The 17,350-nt window shown below is 43.2% G+C and overlaps 1 protein-coding gene across 1 annotated transcript in view; it reads left to right on the forward strand.

The window, feature by feature from the left end:
- Positions 1 to 17,350, forward strand: part of SLC35F1 (solute carrier family 35 member F1) — a 493,863-nt gene that overhangs the window by 252,653 nt on the left and 223,860 nt on the right. The window contains exon 2 of the mRNA XM_088480974.1: positions 10,573 to 10,748. Within this exon, the coding sequence (XP_088337100.1) occupies positions 10,573 to 10,748 (176 nt within the window). The remainder of the gene's footprint in view (positions 1 to 10,572; positions 10,749 to 17,350) is intronic.

Genomic DNA, 17,350 nt, shown 5'->3' on the forward strand with positions numbered 1-17,350 from the left:
CAAAATCAATCTCCTACACCCCAACATCTTCAGAAAGCAAAAGTTATACGACCTAGGGGCGTATTCAATTCGGAGCGAAAAGCCGTTTTCGCGTGGGGTTTTTTTGTGGAAATTTTGCCTGGTTTTTTTTTCTCCGTTTTCAATTCCATTCCATTTTCGCCTATGCGGAAAGTCAAGGTACTGAAATAGGCAATACTTTTTCTCCACAGAATAGCAGATGAAAAAAAGTGTAAAATCTATATTTTGGGGTGCAGATGTTGGGAAACCACTGAAAACCCTTGGTACACCCCCCAATGGACAATTCACCCAAAAAAAATATATATAAAAAAATTCCAGGAACACCCAAAAAAAGGCCTTTGAAATTTGGGGCAAACATGACAAAAGTGGGGGGACAACTTAAAAAAATAGCGAAATAAGCTTCTGGGGGTGCTCTAAGAAGGGGTCAAGTGTTTTTGGGATTGCAGGTGCTTGTATGATGGAGAAATTTCACTTTTCTAAAACTTCACCTTAGAGACATTAAAATATGCTAGTACCCATTTTCAAATACCCCAAATTTGCCATGACTACTTATTTTCACCAAAAAATACTGCTTAATGCCATTCTTCATCCCTTTTGCAAGGACGCTAATAACAAGGATTTTAAACAGCTTTAGTACCCCATTTAGTTTTATTAGGGCTATTGGAACACTTCTACATTGATCCCCAATGTTAGTGCATTTTTTTGAGTGGTTCAGCCTGATTTCCCCAAATCTGACAGTATTTTCCGCCTGTTCTGCATCCGCCGCTTGCCGTGTTCGCCTGTTTAGGAATTGAATACGGAGGATAGCGGGGATGTGTAGGATAAGTTTTCGGGTTCAAAACAAGCGAAAAGTCGGGCAGGCGGAACTTTTTCGTGGATGCAAAACTAATTGAATACGGCCCCTAATGGGAAAAGGTTATAATGTATTAGGAAATCGGTGTGAACTGAGTGGGTAGGTTGTGGTGTAGAGGATCAGGGAGTCTTGTCTTGATCTTCCAAAAGGAATGCAATGAGATTTACAACCTGTGCATTTCTTAAGTATTACATACCTACTTGTTGCATATACATCTGCATTTAAAATATACAGTCGAGTCACTTTATTATGACCCCCAGCTAACAGCCAGAGTAACCGCCGTGTGCAGCACGGACAGCAGCTAGATGGGCTGGGAGTGACTCAATAAGGTGCTGGTAGGTTGGTTCAAGTATCTGGAGCCATGCTGAGTGCAGTGTATCCCACAGATGCTGGAGGGTGTGTGGCGGAGTATCCATAGAGCGAACACAACGATCAAAGTGGTCCCACAGATGCTCAATTGGGTTCAGTTCGGGTTAATTAGGGGGTCAGGGAAGTATTGGAAGTCTTGGTCGTGCTTGTCCAACCACTGTTGGACATTTCTAGCCATGTGACATGTCGCGTTGTCTTGCTGGAAGATCCCATCCGCCTCAGGGAAGACGATCAGCATGTATGGGTGTACATGCTCTGCAAGGATGGATTCATAACCAAATCGGTTGAGGGTGCCTTCCACATGGATGAGTGGGCCCAGAGAATGCAATTAAAAGATTCCCCAGACCATAACGCTGCCACCACCAGCTTGTGTTCTTCCAGCAATGGTGGCAGGGTGTTTGTTTTCCGATGTTTCTCGCCTGACACGCCAACATCCATCCGTTCGATGAAGCAGAAAACGTGACTCATCGGAGAAGGCAACCCTTCGCCAATCACCGGAGGTCTGATTCCGATACAGGCGTGAGAATTGAAGCCTTTTCCGCTAATGCACCTGTGTTAGCATAGGTGCAATGACCATCCATTTGCTTCGGAGCCCCACGTAGCAGGGTTCGATAATCTGTCGTTTTAGACACACGTCTGGTGGCTCCCAGATTCCTTTTGACAGTGAGCTGCTCCAATATACAGTAGCACGTCGAATGCCCCCCATGTGCCTTCGTTACCGATGTTCACCTCTCACATCAATGGCATGTGGTGCTCCCCAGTTTCCACGATACACCTTCACCACAGCAGCAGTCGAACAGTTCACAAACTGCGCTGTTTCAGAAATACTGCCACCCTTGGACCAAAAGCCAATAATCATCCCTTTTTGCAACTTGGATATATCGCCCCTTTTACCCATGACAGCAACGAGTGATATGTGTGCAGACGGCCTATCACACACCTTATATACACACCAAGCCAGTGTACGGCACATGACGTACTTCATGGGCTATGCTCTGCAGACGTCAAATGTAGGAGGTGGTCATAATAATGTGACTCGACTGTTTATATCTGTATAATATTTTTCATTCTATGTACAACTGCACAAATATGCATACCTTCCAACATTGCAGACCCATGATAAGGATAGTGGATACAGGCACATCACAGTGTGGTTGTGGACATACCCTCAGGCACCAGTCAGCCTTCCTATTGCTCCTTGCAGCGCTCGGTTGCGCTTTAGCCACCTCCCTTTCAATTACCCTGTCATTACTGCATGCACCAGTAGAGGGCCAAACAAGACCTATCCTAACTTTTCCAAATCCTGCTTATATTGGGACAGATGGTAGCTCTATGCTGTGTATTGACTATAGTGCAATCTTTCTGAGTGCTACTATTAAATACAACTCTTCAAGTCTGTTGTATTAAATGGAGGAAAGCTATTCACTTACATAAATTAAATGTAGAATTGTATGCCAGTTATTGGCTGTTAAAAAAGTCATGTTCCCTACTCTCCTGTAGCAGTCTTCACTACCCTGCTCTCAGCTTTACTTATTCTGACCCTCTTCCTCTGCTTCTTTATTGTTTTCCTTGCTTTGCTGTGTCTCAGGTGCTGTAGAGGCCTGCCTCTCTCAGCGTGCTTACCTGGCTCACACTACTTACCAGATTGTTTCCTTGCTTTGCTGTGTCTCAGGTGCTGTTAGAGGCCTGCCTCTCTCTGTGTGCTTACCTGGCTCACACTACTTACCAGATTGTTTTCCTTGCTTTGCTGTGTCTCAGGTGCTGTAGAGGCCTGCCTCTCTCAGCGTGCCTACCTGGCTCACACTACTTACCAGATTGTTTTCCTTGCTTTGCTGTGTCTCAGGTGCTGTAGAGGCCTGCCTCTCTCTGTGTGCTTTCCTGGCTCACACTACTTACCAGATTGTTTTCCTTGCTTTGCTGTGTCTCAGGTGCTGTAGAGGCCTGCCTCTCTCAGCGTGCTTACCTGGCTCACACTACTTACCAGATTGTTTTCCTTGCTTTGCTGTGTCTCAGGTGCTGTAGAGACCTGCCTCTCTCAGCGTGCTTACCTGGCTCACACTACTTACCAGATTGTTTTCCTTGCTTTGCTGTGTCTCAGGTGCTGTAGAGGCCTGCTTCTCTCAGCGTGCTTACCTGGCTCACACTACTTACCAGATTGTTTTCCTTGCTTTGCTGTGTCTCAGGTGCTGTAGAGGCCTGCTTCTCTCAGCATGCTTACCTGGCTCACACTACTTACCAGATTGTTTTTGGGGTGTTACGTGTACACTCCTTGTGCTCCTTTGCATTCGCTTTTCATGCATTTGGCAGCTCTCCATGTCATTCAGTTCAATAGTGTTATATTTACTGCATCAAAAGTGCATGAAAAGCTCACATGTGCTTTTGATGCCATTTGCCCACAAGTCACTCTCCATTCATTGAACTGAATAGAGTTCTCCAACTGATGAGCTTCACTTCACTGCCTTAAAACATCATTACATATAGAGGAGCGTGTGTAAAGCACCTTCTATATGACACACAGGCCCTGATTCAGAGCCGGACGCTCTCACAGATCGCTCGCTCTGAATCAGGGCCAGCCTCCTTGTTTTTTAGAGCGGCCTTCTGGCCACTCGCATAGCTGTGGGTGACCACCCACAGCTATAGCGAGCGGCCAGGAAGATGGTCGCAATGGTCAAGACCATCGCGACCATCGGGCTTGCGATGAGACCCTTGTGGTAGGGTCTCGTTGCCGCAAGCCCCAGAGAGATTTCGGCTCTAACAGAGCAGAAATCTCTCCCACTGACATCACTTGTGATGTCAGTTGGGCCGCCCCCAAACGGAGGCGTTCACATGGGAACGCCTCCGTTTGGGCAGCCACTCCCCCGGCCCGCCCACCAAAGGGGGCGTGCTGTCACTCAACATCGACAGCACGCCCCCTTTGGTACGAGACCCGGAGCGACGGTTTGCCCGTCGCTATCCGGATCTCGCGCATGCGCACGACGGAGCCAGCTCCGTCATGCACATGCGCACTGGGCCACCATCGACCCGCTTGCGAGCGCATAGCGCTCGTGAGCGGGTCTGAATCAGGCCCACAGTTCATACTGTAAATTGTTTTTGCAGACAGGGGTGCCATTTTTACAATTGCAATAGTTTTGGTTGAAGCACGACATGTTTCCTGTCAATAAGAGAGGGGACCAAATTGCTTATTAATTTCTGCAAGTGCTATTTATCCACTTTACATGTTTAGTCCACTTGAAAAATGTGCATTGTGTAAAAAATACAAACATTACTTAGAAAATGTCCGGTCTGCGAAAATATTACTTCGTTTTCCATATTTATTATCTTAAATTAAGCAGAGAATAGGCATTAATATTGTTGTTTTTGAATCCTGCAGTGGCACCTGTTCTGTACTGCTATGTAGGTACCTCTTGTGTTTTCACCATCACAGATGACAGCAGAATTAAAGCAGTCAAAAAAATGCTTTGGTCTTTTCACTAAAAACTGTTTTTAATGCATCACTGTTTTAAAATAGTGTTTTCATTTGTAAAATAGAACAGATCTATTTTTTACATCATGTTTTTTTCCTTAGTGTAACCGAAGCCTAAATTAAAAGTTAACCCTTACCTCTCCAAGCTAGTATTGTTCAGCTGCCCAGGGCATATTTTGATGTTACATTGCAGCAGTAAAGAAAAAAAAAAAAAAAAGAGTTGTACCTATATTTTGCTGAATATTCTGTAGCAATATTCCTCTATTATATAGAACGGGATTGCTTGCTTAAACTCTCTGAACCTCAATATACTATATGTAGAATTCTGGTAAATACCAACTACTTACCCATTGCCTGTGATTTGCTGTATTAATGAAAGAGATTGCTGTGCTCTATAGTTATTGCCCATTTTATGAAGTGAATGTGGTTGAGATTCTTCCACTGGAGAATGCCATTTATTATTCTAATCCTTTAGATTTCTTATTTTCACTCTGAAATTCTCCACATTAAGATCATGTTATTGTTATTGATAAAGGACTATTCTAGATTGTTTATTTCCATAATTACATATAGAAATATATAGTCAGTGTCGGTTATTGTGTGCACACATATAAACATATTAAACATTTGTAGGATGTATATATATATATATATATATATATATATATACCACCTGTCTGTTTGCCCCTCCCGTTAGAATGTAAATTCTCACGAGCAAGGCCCTTTTCCTTTGTGTGCTCTCCCTTCCCTTACTTACTTACACCATCATCTACTCCCTACTGCCTATTTGAGTATTATGACTGCTGATGCAGCAATGTTTGCAAATTCCATGTCCTGCAATGTTCTGTGCTATAAGTCACTTTTTTCCTGTTTTGCTCATTCTGTCTCTGTCTAATTACTGTACAAGGTGCTGTGGACCTCTTGTGGCACCATATAAATAATGGTTTATATATATATATATATTTATATATATATATATATTACAAAAATAAATAGATACTGGTGCATACATTTTGAGTTCCTTCTTCTGTGAATAGTCTTATGATTTACAAGAAAAAATTATTTCTTTGTGACACTTGTGAAAAAAGGGGGGGGGAAACACTCCTGATGATAACAGGTGGCAACAGTCTTCTAGTGGTCTGTGTGGCAACAGGAAAAATGGGTTCTGAAAAATAAGAGACGTGCGCCTAATAGTGTAGTATTTAAGTAAAGCAATCTGTGCTCAAAGTAAGTAATGTGCGTACCAAAAATATATTATATAAAAGCTTATCTGATGTCCAGGTCACACTCCTAGGGTCAGGAAGCACATGGTGCCAATGAGTTCTGGATAATTAATCCAAGGGTTGATGACCACTTGAATAACCTTAAAGAGAGGGCTTGGCTTCATATTTGCGGTGACATGACCCGGCAAGCGCTGCCCTCTCTGGTGATGGCCTGTTTGCACACGCTGCAGGACTTCACCTTTTTGAAGCTCTTTATCTTGAATATGTGACAGTTCTGCCCTTCCAGGTCTTCCGGCTTAGGATCTGTGTGGTCCCTGCTGGTCTCCAAGGCACAGGAAAGGAGGCTTTTTAGGTGAAAGTCGTAGGTGTCTTTTAACCCTCACCTCCCATACTTGTATTTGCTTGAAAAAACTCTGTGGAATCTGCCTGACCATGCTGAATGTACCCCTAAGAAGACCAGCCACCATTTTAAGATAAGCAACTTCTTTAAAAAAATTTTTACTGTATGTTTCATCTGAAATAAAGCAAAATCTATCATAGCATACTATATTGTGTGACATTGTAGCTTGCTGACATTGTGTGTGTGGCATACTGGAGTCCAGGTATAAGACGTGGGTTGCACTAGCTGCTAAGTGCAGGGAATTGTGATTGATGCACATAGACTAAATAGATACACTTACCCTACAAGTGTATACTTGGTACGGGCATATATATTGAGACACTACCATCATATGTTTTCCACACTGTTGGGCACTTGTCCTCTCTCTTTTTCTATTTCTAGAACCAAAACCGTTTTACCAAGCAGTTCATTGATGGGACTGAGCTGCCACTGACATAAAGCAGGAAAATAGTGTGTGCACATTGCTGTGACCTTAGATCAGTACAGGACTGGACTTTATTTGTGACTATTTGATAGACCACATAGGAAGCAGCACCACAGTTCCACCCCCGCCTATGTGTATATATATATATATGTATATATATATATATATGTACTGTATTACATATATATATATATATATATATATATATATATACAGATTTGGTTTAGCTCCTGAATGACCTCTACCACTCTGAGCTAGAAGCAATTACATTTCGCAGCTCCTGCATGTGGTTTCTGAAGATACTCTGAAATATATATGACCATTTGTGATTTGATGCTGGAGTCAGATAAGGATTGTCTAGGTGCTGCTTACTCTGAAATATAGGCTTTGAATTCTAATAATCTGTTTCAGTTGACTGTTGATCAACCTATATTCTGCTGTATATATATATATATATATATATATTAGTCCAGGGACTGGCACTCCAAATGACCTTTGCGTAGCTGCTGCCGGTACCTTCACGTAGGAAATATACACTGCAAAAGGCGCAGCACTCCAGACACATGGAAAAAAAAATCACAGAGTGGCCAATTGCATCAACATTTCAGTTTTAATAAAATGCTGTTGATGTCTATTGGTGCAAGCATCAACACAGAATACATTTCTCTGTTCCTTGGTATAACCACGGTTGGATCATACAACTTTCTAAAGCGTCAAACAGTAAAGATTTCTCTGTTCCTTAATAAAACCACAATTGGATCAGATCACCTTCTATGTGTACAGTGGCGTAACTAGGGTATTTGAAGCCCAGGGTATATTTGAAAAGGGAGCCCCCCCTCCCCCCGATATGTGCGTGTGCGGCAAAAAATCCATATGCACCTTAACCCCAGTAGTGCCCCTTATACTGTACCCCCAGTATGCAGTTGTGGTCCCTCTTATGCAGGCCCATAGTAGTGCCCCTTACACAGTATCCCCAGTAGTGGTCCCCCTTATACAGCCCCCAATTAGTTCCCCTTATTCAGTGCCCCCAGTAGTGTTCCCCCCAAATGCAGTGCCCCATGTAGTGTTCCCCCTTATGCAGTGCCCCCAGCAGCAGTCCCCACAATGCAGTGCGCCCAGTAGTGGTATCCCCTTATGCAGTGCCCTTTATATAGTGCCTCCAGCAGTAGTCCCACCCATGCAATTTTCCCAGTAGTGGTCCCCCTTATGCAGGCACCCAATAGTGATCACCCCCTATCTAGTGCCCCCAGTAGTGGTCCCCCCAGTGCAGTGCCCCTAGCAGTAAGCCCCTTACATAGTGCCCCCGGCAGTAGTCCCCCCCATGCCCATGCAGTGCCCCCAGTAGTGATCCCCCCTATCCAGTGCCCCCTGTAGTGGTCTTTCCTGTTATTGTCCCCAGTAGTGGTCCCCCCCAGTGCAGTGCCCCTAGTAGTAGGCCAGTTTTATAATGCCCCCATTAGTAGTCCCCCCTCCCAAGTAGTAGTCCCCAGTAGAGGTTCCCCCTCCCGATTAAGTGCCCCCAGTAGTAGCCCCCCCCAGTAGAGGTCCTCCCAGTAATGGTGCCCCCAGTAGTAGCCACCCCCAGTAGAGGTCCCCCCAGTAGTAACCACCCCCTTTTCCCGTTGTGCCCCCAGTAGTGCAGTCAGGTTTAAAAAAAAAATATATAGAAATATACTTACCTGAATCCACGCTGCTGCTCCGGACCGTAACACCGCTCCCGCCGCCACCGCCCGCCAGTCCTCCCGGGCTGGCGCGCTCAGCATTATGGGAGAGACGTCATGATGTCATGACGTCTATCCCATTACCCACTGCAGGAGCCGGACGGAAGCCTGGCTCTTGCAGTGGGTGCTGCAGCAGTCAATGTGAGTCTATCTGACTCTCATTGGCTGCTGTTTAACACACGCATCGCCGCCAGCGCTAGCGGCGATGCGTGTGTTATGCACAGCCTGAGCCCGCCTCCTGGCGCTATTGGGCAAGCGCTCAAGGGGAGGGAATGGGCTCAGCAGTGCAGCACAGGACCGGCGCTGGAAGCCTAGCGCCGGTCCTGTGTAAATCTGGCTAACTAGGGCGGGCCGGACCGTGGCCGCGGCGCCCCACCACCACCACCACCCCCGCGCGTCGCCGGTCCCACGGCTCCCAGGGCACACGCCCTGCTCGACCCCCTCTAGTTACGCAACTGTATGTGTAATACCCAAAGACTTATTATACTGCAGGAGAGGGGGAAAGTTTGTGAAGTGTGGTTACTTGTTATCAAACTGTCTTGTAACGAAATAAGTACGGGACTTGCTATTAAAAGGCAACAATGTTTCAACTGTGCATGTATCAATAAGCTTGCTATATAAATAACCACGCTCCAGGTTACAAGACAGTTTGATAACAAGTAACCACACTTCACAAACTTTCCCCCCTCCTGCTGTATAATAAGTCTCTGGGCATTATACATAGAAGGTGATGTGATACAATTATGGTTTTATATAACATAACAGCTTTATAATGGGGGTATGGTGCAATCAGGGAGATTGCTAGACTCTGCCGGGAGTCAGGGAGATTGATACTAAGGGAGTCTCCCGACAATCAATGAGAGTACGCAAGTAAGCTCTATCATATTATGATGGCAGTGTACATATGAGCAGTGTTTAAAGCACAAAGCACGTATTATGCTTGACTTCCCCAAAGTATAGTAAGCCCACCACTTTATGCAGAAGTCGCCCCCCCTGGTTCAGTCTTAAGGCCGTATTCAATTAGCCGCGATAAGTCTGTTTATGCTGAAAAGTTTTGGCAGTGACGTCATTTCGCCATGCGAAGAGTTCCTCCATATTCAATTCCAAATACTTTTCGCCGCTGTGGAAACTCAATGCAATGGGACCTGCGATATATTTTCGCCTATGAATAGGTGTCAAAAAAAAAGAAATTGGGGTTTGGGGTGCAAAGCTGCAGGAACCATCCTGCACCCTTTGGATAGTCCCTCAAAGGTGATCTGCGTAAAAAAAAAAAAGTTTTAAAAAGTATTTAGATCACCCCCAAAAAGTACTTTAGTTTTGGGGGCGAAAAAGTTCAAAGTTCGGGGACAAACTTAAAAACTAGCGAAATAGACTCCAGGAGGGTCCCTAAAGATATTCCCCAGGTGTTTTTAAGTTTGCAGGTGCTTGTGCCAGGTGGATTTTGTACGATTTTGAAATGTTCACTTTAGCAACTTAAAAATTTGCTAGCACCCATTTTCATGTACCCCAATTTTGCTGGGACTACTTATTTTGAATAAAAAAACCTTGTAAATGCTGTTCTGCACACGAAAAAGAAGCTATTGAGAGCATATATGTACCCCAAATACCTTCAGCAGGGCTATTCAGGGGTATCTACAGTGATCCTCAATGTCAGACCATCTTTTGGGTGGTGTCAGGCTCATTTCCCCAAATCTGACAGTACTTTTCGCATATTACAGTTTCGCCAACTCCCGTTTTCACCGATTTCTAATTGAATACGGCAGAAAGAGGGTCCTTAGCCGGTAAGTGGAGGGAGAACACAGCTCACACTGGAAATGGCAATGTGATATGTTTTACAATTAAAATTATTCTATAATGTTTATATAACATGGCTCTACAGTATATATAGCACTTCTATTTTCTATGTTTTTTATCCAAAAAGACACCTGGCTGTAATAGCTGGTAGAGATGGTGCATCCAGATATTCACCAATTGGTATAAATTAAATGATGATATTTAACTTTTTTGCTCTTTATTACTTTATGGTTTACTATGTACATTTAATATATGCCTCCAAAGCTATAGTTAATGCTAATCATCATTTTATTATGTTATTTCACAGGGAAATGCTGGTGTCTATAGCTCTGGGCCAGGTGTTATCTCTGCTTATATGTGGAATAAGACTCACCAGCAAATATCTATCAGAGGATTTCCATGCCAACACACCGCTCTTTCAGAGTTTTCTTAACTACATCCTTCTATTCTTGGTTTACACTACCACTCTGGCTGTAAGGCAAGGTAAGCTTCATTATCTATAAGGGCATACTGTTTTAGAAGCCATCACTGTTCTTATGACTGCGCTAAATGTAATCGTAGCATTAACCTGAGCTAAATATACATCCATGTAAAGGACAAAATACTGACAGCCTTCTATGGAGAAAAGGTGTTGTCTTTATCGATCATAATTAATCATAATTATAATGACTCATTTCCAATATGTTGGTAGATGACCTCAAGAGAATTTACTATTAATCCCGAAAGACTTCATATGGCAAATTCACATGGCCTTCTAGAAGCTGCCATTTGCTGATGAGGGAACTATGACATACTAATGCCACACTGGCCTGAGATACACTAATTGGGTGTAATATGTACACTAAGTGAGTGCTCCCTTATTAATGTATAGAATCCCACACAAGGATTATTCATATCTAAATCACTGTGTGATAATGGGAATAGTGTTACTCTTGCGCTTCTATGTTATAGAGAGGTAGAGTGAATGTATCTCAATTTACCCATGTAAATCTTTCTGCAAACTAGGAAACCTGATACTGTTAGCTAATGTCCTTCTTGAGCTTGATCTCCAGGTATAGTATACGCTTTTTATTCCTTGCTCTGCTTAAGTGTAAAAGGCACAATGTACACAATTCAGTATCAAGTGCAGGGTACCACATAACTGCCTTTTCACAAGGTTTAATGTTTACAAAATAGGCATCTCTGCTGACAGTAGGACGTCTAGTTTCCACTACTTTATATTTCCATTGCAGATTTAAAGTGAGATTGAACCTCATTCTGTAAAAATACACAGAATAAATCACAACGTCAGATTAGTAATCCTAGATAATTCCACCCAGATTTCATTCCCCATCTCTCCTAAGTATCAGGATACCAAGCATGTGTCATAGGCTTTTCTGATGGCAATTACAGAGCAAGGACTATAGAACTCAATATGAGTTACATGGTTATTATAGATCTAATTCTGGGCATGGAAATCCTGAATATTACCTAAACCTCTTCCATTTTGTATATGTAGGGTGGCATACATATAGAGCCAATATTGCCCAACATATAACATAAGTTCTACTCTCTGTCTCCCATTCAACTCCACTGACTCAGGACCAGGGGCACAGAGAGGGGGGGTACTAATTACCCTAGCCCAGGCCTTTTGGAGGGGCCCAGGTCAGCTGCTGAAGGGGAAGATATGTCCCCCTTTATAGCATAAGGCACCATTTCCTGATGCTGCACTTAGTATTTTCCACTTTTTGTCTAGAGGAGGCGTGGCCACACCTCCCTGTTTCGGTCACACCCCCTTCAGTAACCAGGCTCCATTGCTATTTCAATGTCCCTGTTCAGGGCAGTAACTAGGGGTGTGCAGGCAGTGTTGCCATAAAAGGCACAAGGCTGCTCCGTGGCACCTGTATTTGGCTTGCAGGGTGTGGCAGTCAGCAGAACCAGTAGAGAGCCACCCAGCGCACAGCGCATCCTTAGGAAATGCTGGGAGCTCAGATCCCTGGTTCTGAGGGCGGACCGACCCCTATTTAACTAGCTAGTGTTGCCCATTATTGATAAGCACTTTTGGTTTAATGCATAATGACGCTTGCCTGAAAAATGAGGATGTAAACAATATGGAAGCTGAGCTGATCATTCACGTAATTGTAGATCCTCCAACATGTTCTCTTCATCCTAGTACAAAATGTTCTGCTCCCGAAGTTCCCACTTCATTTACTATTGCAGTTATCTGTGCTGAATTAATTAACCAATGTTAAAAAGCATTCCCTGCTCATAAGTTAATTAGTTATTGATACAGGACAGGTAGCTAGAGTACTACATTAAGTGGATAGTTCAGGAACAAAACAAATTGTACTGGGTGGAAGGGGTCACATTAGAAGGTCTATAATTGTATTGCTAGTGAGAAAATTAGGAACTGCCGTATTGATGTTGTGATGTGGTATATTTTAACTGAGACAAACATTCTTTGGAGAATTCATCTTGGCCATGATCTCCTGCCAGAAGGCCTTTTCAGAAATACACCAAAGAGCCCTAAAATTTCAGTCTGTTGGTCCGGTAGCTTGAGATCCAAATTGTAACGTGCCAAAAATACTCCTTCGCGCTATTATAATCTGATATGATAAAAGAATTAGGTTAAAACAAACATTGGAAAAAACTGGTTATATTCACCAGTTGTTATGAGGACATATGAGCCAGCTCTGTGAGTGCTATAGGTGTTTGAGCATCCCAATATGTGTGCTGTCACAGCCACTAATCATGTCTATGCATGCCAGTTGCCTCCTATGGTGGAGGTCATTTTGCTGGTAATGAATTTCTTCTATTTACCCGGGAGATAGAGAATAGTTTTATGCACGTTAGTATGCAGCTTTCTGTATATGGCAGACATAAGCTCTAGTTGTAACATTACTATAGTGTAGAATCTACATTTGGTACAAAAACGGTTATGTGCTATGTGCCCACATACATCTATCCTTCGTGCGGTACAAGTCGTGCCACACAACGCGGGAGCTCAGTGTGTCTCGGTAGCGCCGAGTGTTTTTCCGTGCGTCTTTTTACCTTCAAATGCGTCATATTCGCACAACGATGTGAATAGATAGCACAAGCAGCTTCTGCTGAATAAAATGATATCGCTGACACTGTAACGTAGCATTTCGCATGCAGATACACCCGCACTCGCACACAGAACATAGGCATGCTGCATATCATGTTATTCAGCAGAAGCTGCTTATGCTATCTATTCACATCGCTGTGCGAATAAGACAAACAAAAAGACGCCCATCGTTTCTGAGTCTCGCCAATGCATGGCGTGACTAGAAGGGCTGAGTAACGCGCCAGGAGGCTAGATGTATGTGGACCCATATGTAGCTATATTTAAAAGTATAAATGTAAAGGTAGCCTATGTTTCTGTCTGAGTAGCTCCATGTTTAACTTAAACAAATGCATTTGCTGTAGCTTTTCCATCCAGGTTTTCAAAATGCTCTGTATCTTTAGTAATTAACATAAACGATTATTATTACCATTGAAGAAATGAAAGTCTCTTTATAATTTACTCTCTCCATATTCATCATCCAACTCGCAGCGAGTTGCTATGGTGGATATTTAAATACCAGAGAAATGTAACATTGCTCCGGTGCGGCTACAGCTACTCCAAAAAGCAGCTGTCCCCGCAATCAGTAACACTGCTGATCCGCTCGGATCCCTCTATGCTACCCAGGACCTCATTTCTATAGGAAGGAGCAGGGGTACAGGAACTACTGTCATTGGGTCCATAACAAAAACATGCGGAAACTAGCATTTCCACATGTGTAACAGGCCCATTAGTGATGATGATTAGGCCCCTATTACTCATATATTGCACATTATCATCACCAACATTACAGGAACCTGTAATATTTAAGACTTTCATATATATTAAATGGGTGTGGTAAGGTAAAAGAGCTTTTCAATTATTATTATTTTTTTTAATATTAGCATCCAGTGCCGTAGCTAGCTCTCCCGGCGCCCAGGGCAGGCTGCGCTCCCTCTGCATGACGTCACATGGAGGGGGCACGGCCTACACCTGGTGCCAGGAGTGGGTGATTACAGCAATGCCCGGAGCATGTAGAAGAGATAAAGAGTTGTGTAATGTTTCTGATAATGCTGCATATATTTAATTTAATACTAGAAAACTGTGACACCAAGCATAGAATTTTCGATTTTATGGATTTGTTTTTTTTCATTAAATATTTTACGATTTATGTTAAAATAATAGGAACTTGTGTACTTTACGGACTCATTGCAGAGAGAACACAATGAATGTTTTAAATGGTACACAAGTACCGAAAGTAGTCCCCACCTAAAGAAGAAAGTTGTCCGCTCGCCACGCTTCGGACTCGGTGGTCGCTATGCTTGCCACAAGGTTATATTCCCCCTCTAGGCCCACATGGATGGTAGGGAATGACGCTGGACACTGGGAATGACGCTGGACATTGGCTGATGACGGCCAGAGTGTAGGACACTTGGGTTCTCTCTGCAGTGAGTCCGTAAAGTACACAAGTACCAAATAATATTGTTTGATATTATATGCTATCCAATTAAAGTTGTTTTGTTTTACCTTTAAACAGCTTTCATTTATTGACTTGTGCATATTCTTCAGCAACTTTTGTTTCTTCTAGCTGCCTTACTTTGTACAGTACTTTTCACTACAGCCTTTGTATCTTTTAGGCAGAGGGCCTCATTTATAATGAGAAAAACTTTGCCCCGGCAATACACTTTATCAGGCATATATTTTGCACTGACTTCTGGTTTTGCAGGTATGAGAGAAAATTTAAATAGAGGAAAGAGTAAACAATTTTATGCATAGGACCAGATTTATCAATGAGTGACAGTTATGGGCCCCATACATCAGAGATGGATTGCCGCGATCCTGCGATGCTGCAACCCGGCATCGCAGGATCGCAGAAATCCAGAAAATGATCGCAATTGTCAAATCGCGGACATTTAATATGTCAAATGTCTGCGATCCAGCGTCGGATTGCAGAACATCGATGGTGGGCGATCGGAAATTTCCGATGGCGATCAGAAATTTCCGATCACAGCCCTGCATCACGGCAATCCGTTGCAGATGTATGGCCATCTTTTGAAGCTGATTAGTTGGAGAATCATTTATGATTAGTAACGAGTGATAACAAGAATATCACGCATTGATAAATCTAGGTCATAGTGTTATAATTAAAACATTTAAAAGTCTTTGTGACCCTGCAAAGAGAACATCTGCATACATTTATCTCTTTACCCTTTTATTTAAATATCTTTTCCTGCAAAAGGAAATCTTGTTTATGGTGTGAGCCACCCCCTAAGGTGCTAACTCTGCCTATTTGTGTTTGCTCCAACTGCCATGGCAATACTTTGTCTAATTGTATGTTACCTTTGCCAAATATTGCTGTGACTCAGCTTACATTTTGCACGTTGCAATGACCTTTTCCGCCATGAATGGGGCTAGGGATAATGGTGTGCAGATTAGCACATTTTTGTGCTGGCCACACCCCAGTGTCTGGAAACCACATCTCTGATCAGTCGGCCTGTACTGCCTCCTCTGCTCTGGTCCTCTGTTCCTCTGCTCGTTCTGCCTCTTCTGTTCTGTCCTGCAATCACTTCTGGCTGCGGGCTCAGTCTATATAGCAGTTGTAACCCTACTGCACTTTTGCCCATGCACTCCTGTTCAGGGGATGAAGTTATGAGACTGGCGGCTGTAATGTCGCCGGTCTCAATAACGACATTGAAATCCCGACAAGGGACTTAAGATAGGCATCAAAATACCGATTCCTATCTTAATCGGCTGGAACGCTGAAGGACGCCACCCGAACGAGGTAAATCTGGGCGCCTTTAGCCTTAGCCGCGCGGGGGGGGGGGTTAGATTTGGGGAGCGTAGCGGGGTTAGGTTAGGTTTTGGGGGGGTTAGAGTTAGGCACTAAGGGGGAAAGATTAGGTTTAGGCAGGAAGGGGGGGTTAGGTTTAGGCACTAACGGGGAGGGTTAGGGTATGGGGTGGGGAGGGTTAGGGTTAGGCTACAAGAAGGGAGGGATAGGGGGAGAAAGGGGGAGGGTTAGTATACTTACCCGACCCCTGTCGGGATACCAACCATCAGGATGTCGCTGTCGGTATTCTGACAGGAGGCATCCCAACAGCCGGCATAACATACCCATTCCCTGTTCAGAAATCTGAAAAGTAAAAGATGGTAACGCTATCTGGAGCTGAGGGATCTGGAAATGAAATAGTATAAATAGATTTAATATTAGCACTCTAATTCCTAATGGCATACCTTATATATTATAGTTTTATGCCCAAAATTACCATAGCCGAAGGGCTGGAAAGTGGAAGGTTAGGTTGTTAGAGTTCTTCATAAACAAGCAAAAATTAAACAAAGATTGTATGAATTATATGTCTCTGTCTCAATAACATTAATTATGTGGGGACACCATAAATTATGTAAGATAAAATTATTATTTATTCTAATAATTATTATATAATTTAATATAAAGATGTGAAACACAGCTCTGTGCAGTTCGCTTACTGGGTTGTAATTTAGCCATTTTATTAGTAAGCAGACACCCACAGCACTATTGCAGATCTGCAGTCTCTATTGTCTGTTAGGTGTTTTTATGACTTTAAAGACCTGATCACTATTTGTTCTTCTGGGCAATTTCATTAGTAAATAATGTGATGTGCTTTTCATCATCCCATGCATCTCACTTGAATAGCTGCAGTCCCAATGACCAATCATGCATTTCCACATTATGTTCAGCACATTGACAATTAAGCTGGGATAATGTGATGCAGCAATTGAGAATTTTACTAATCAAACATCATAAAATGCTAGAATGAAATGCCAACACCATGGTAATGTGAGGCCAGGCATCTGTTCTAAGCAATACCCGTAATAGAACAGTGTTCCTCAATTAACTCAGTGTGAGGTTTTCACAGCCAGGAAATGTGCCCCTGTCTGATGCAGGCAGATAGGCTTCACTTCCACTCCAGAACACAAAAGCAACTGCATTGTATAATAATGTGCTCTCAGATCCTTCCTGACCTGTTTGAAAGAAACTTTATTTATTTGTATCCTTTGTGCTTTT

Source organism: Taudactylus pleione, unplaced genomic scaffold (assembly GCF_031769625.1).
Source record: "Taudactylus pleione unplaced genomic scaffold, aTauple2 ptg000259l, whole genome shotgun sequence".
Classification (NCBI taxonomy): Eukaryota; Metazoa; Chordata; class Amphibia; order Anura; family Myobatrachidae; genus Taudactylus; species Taudactylus pleione.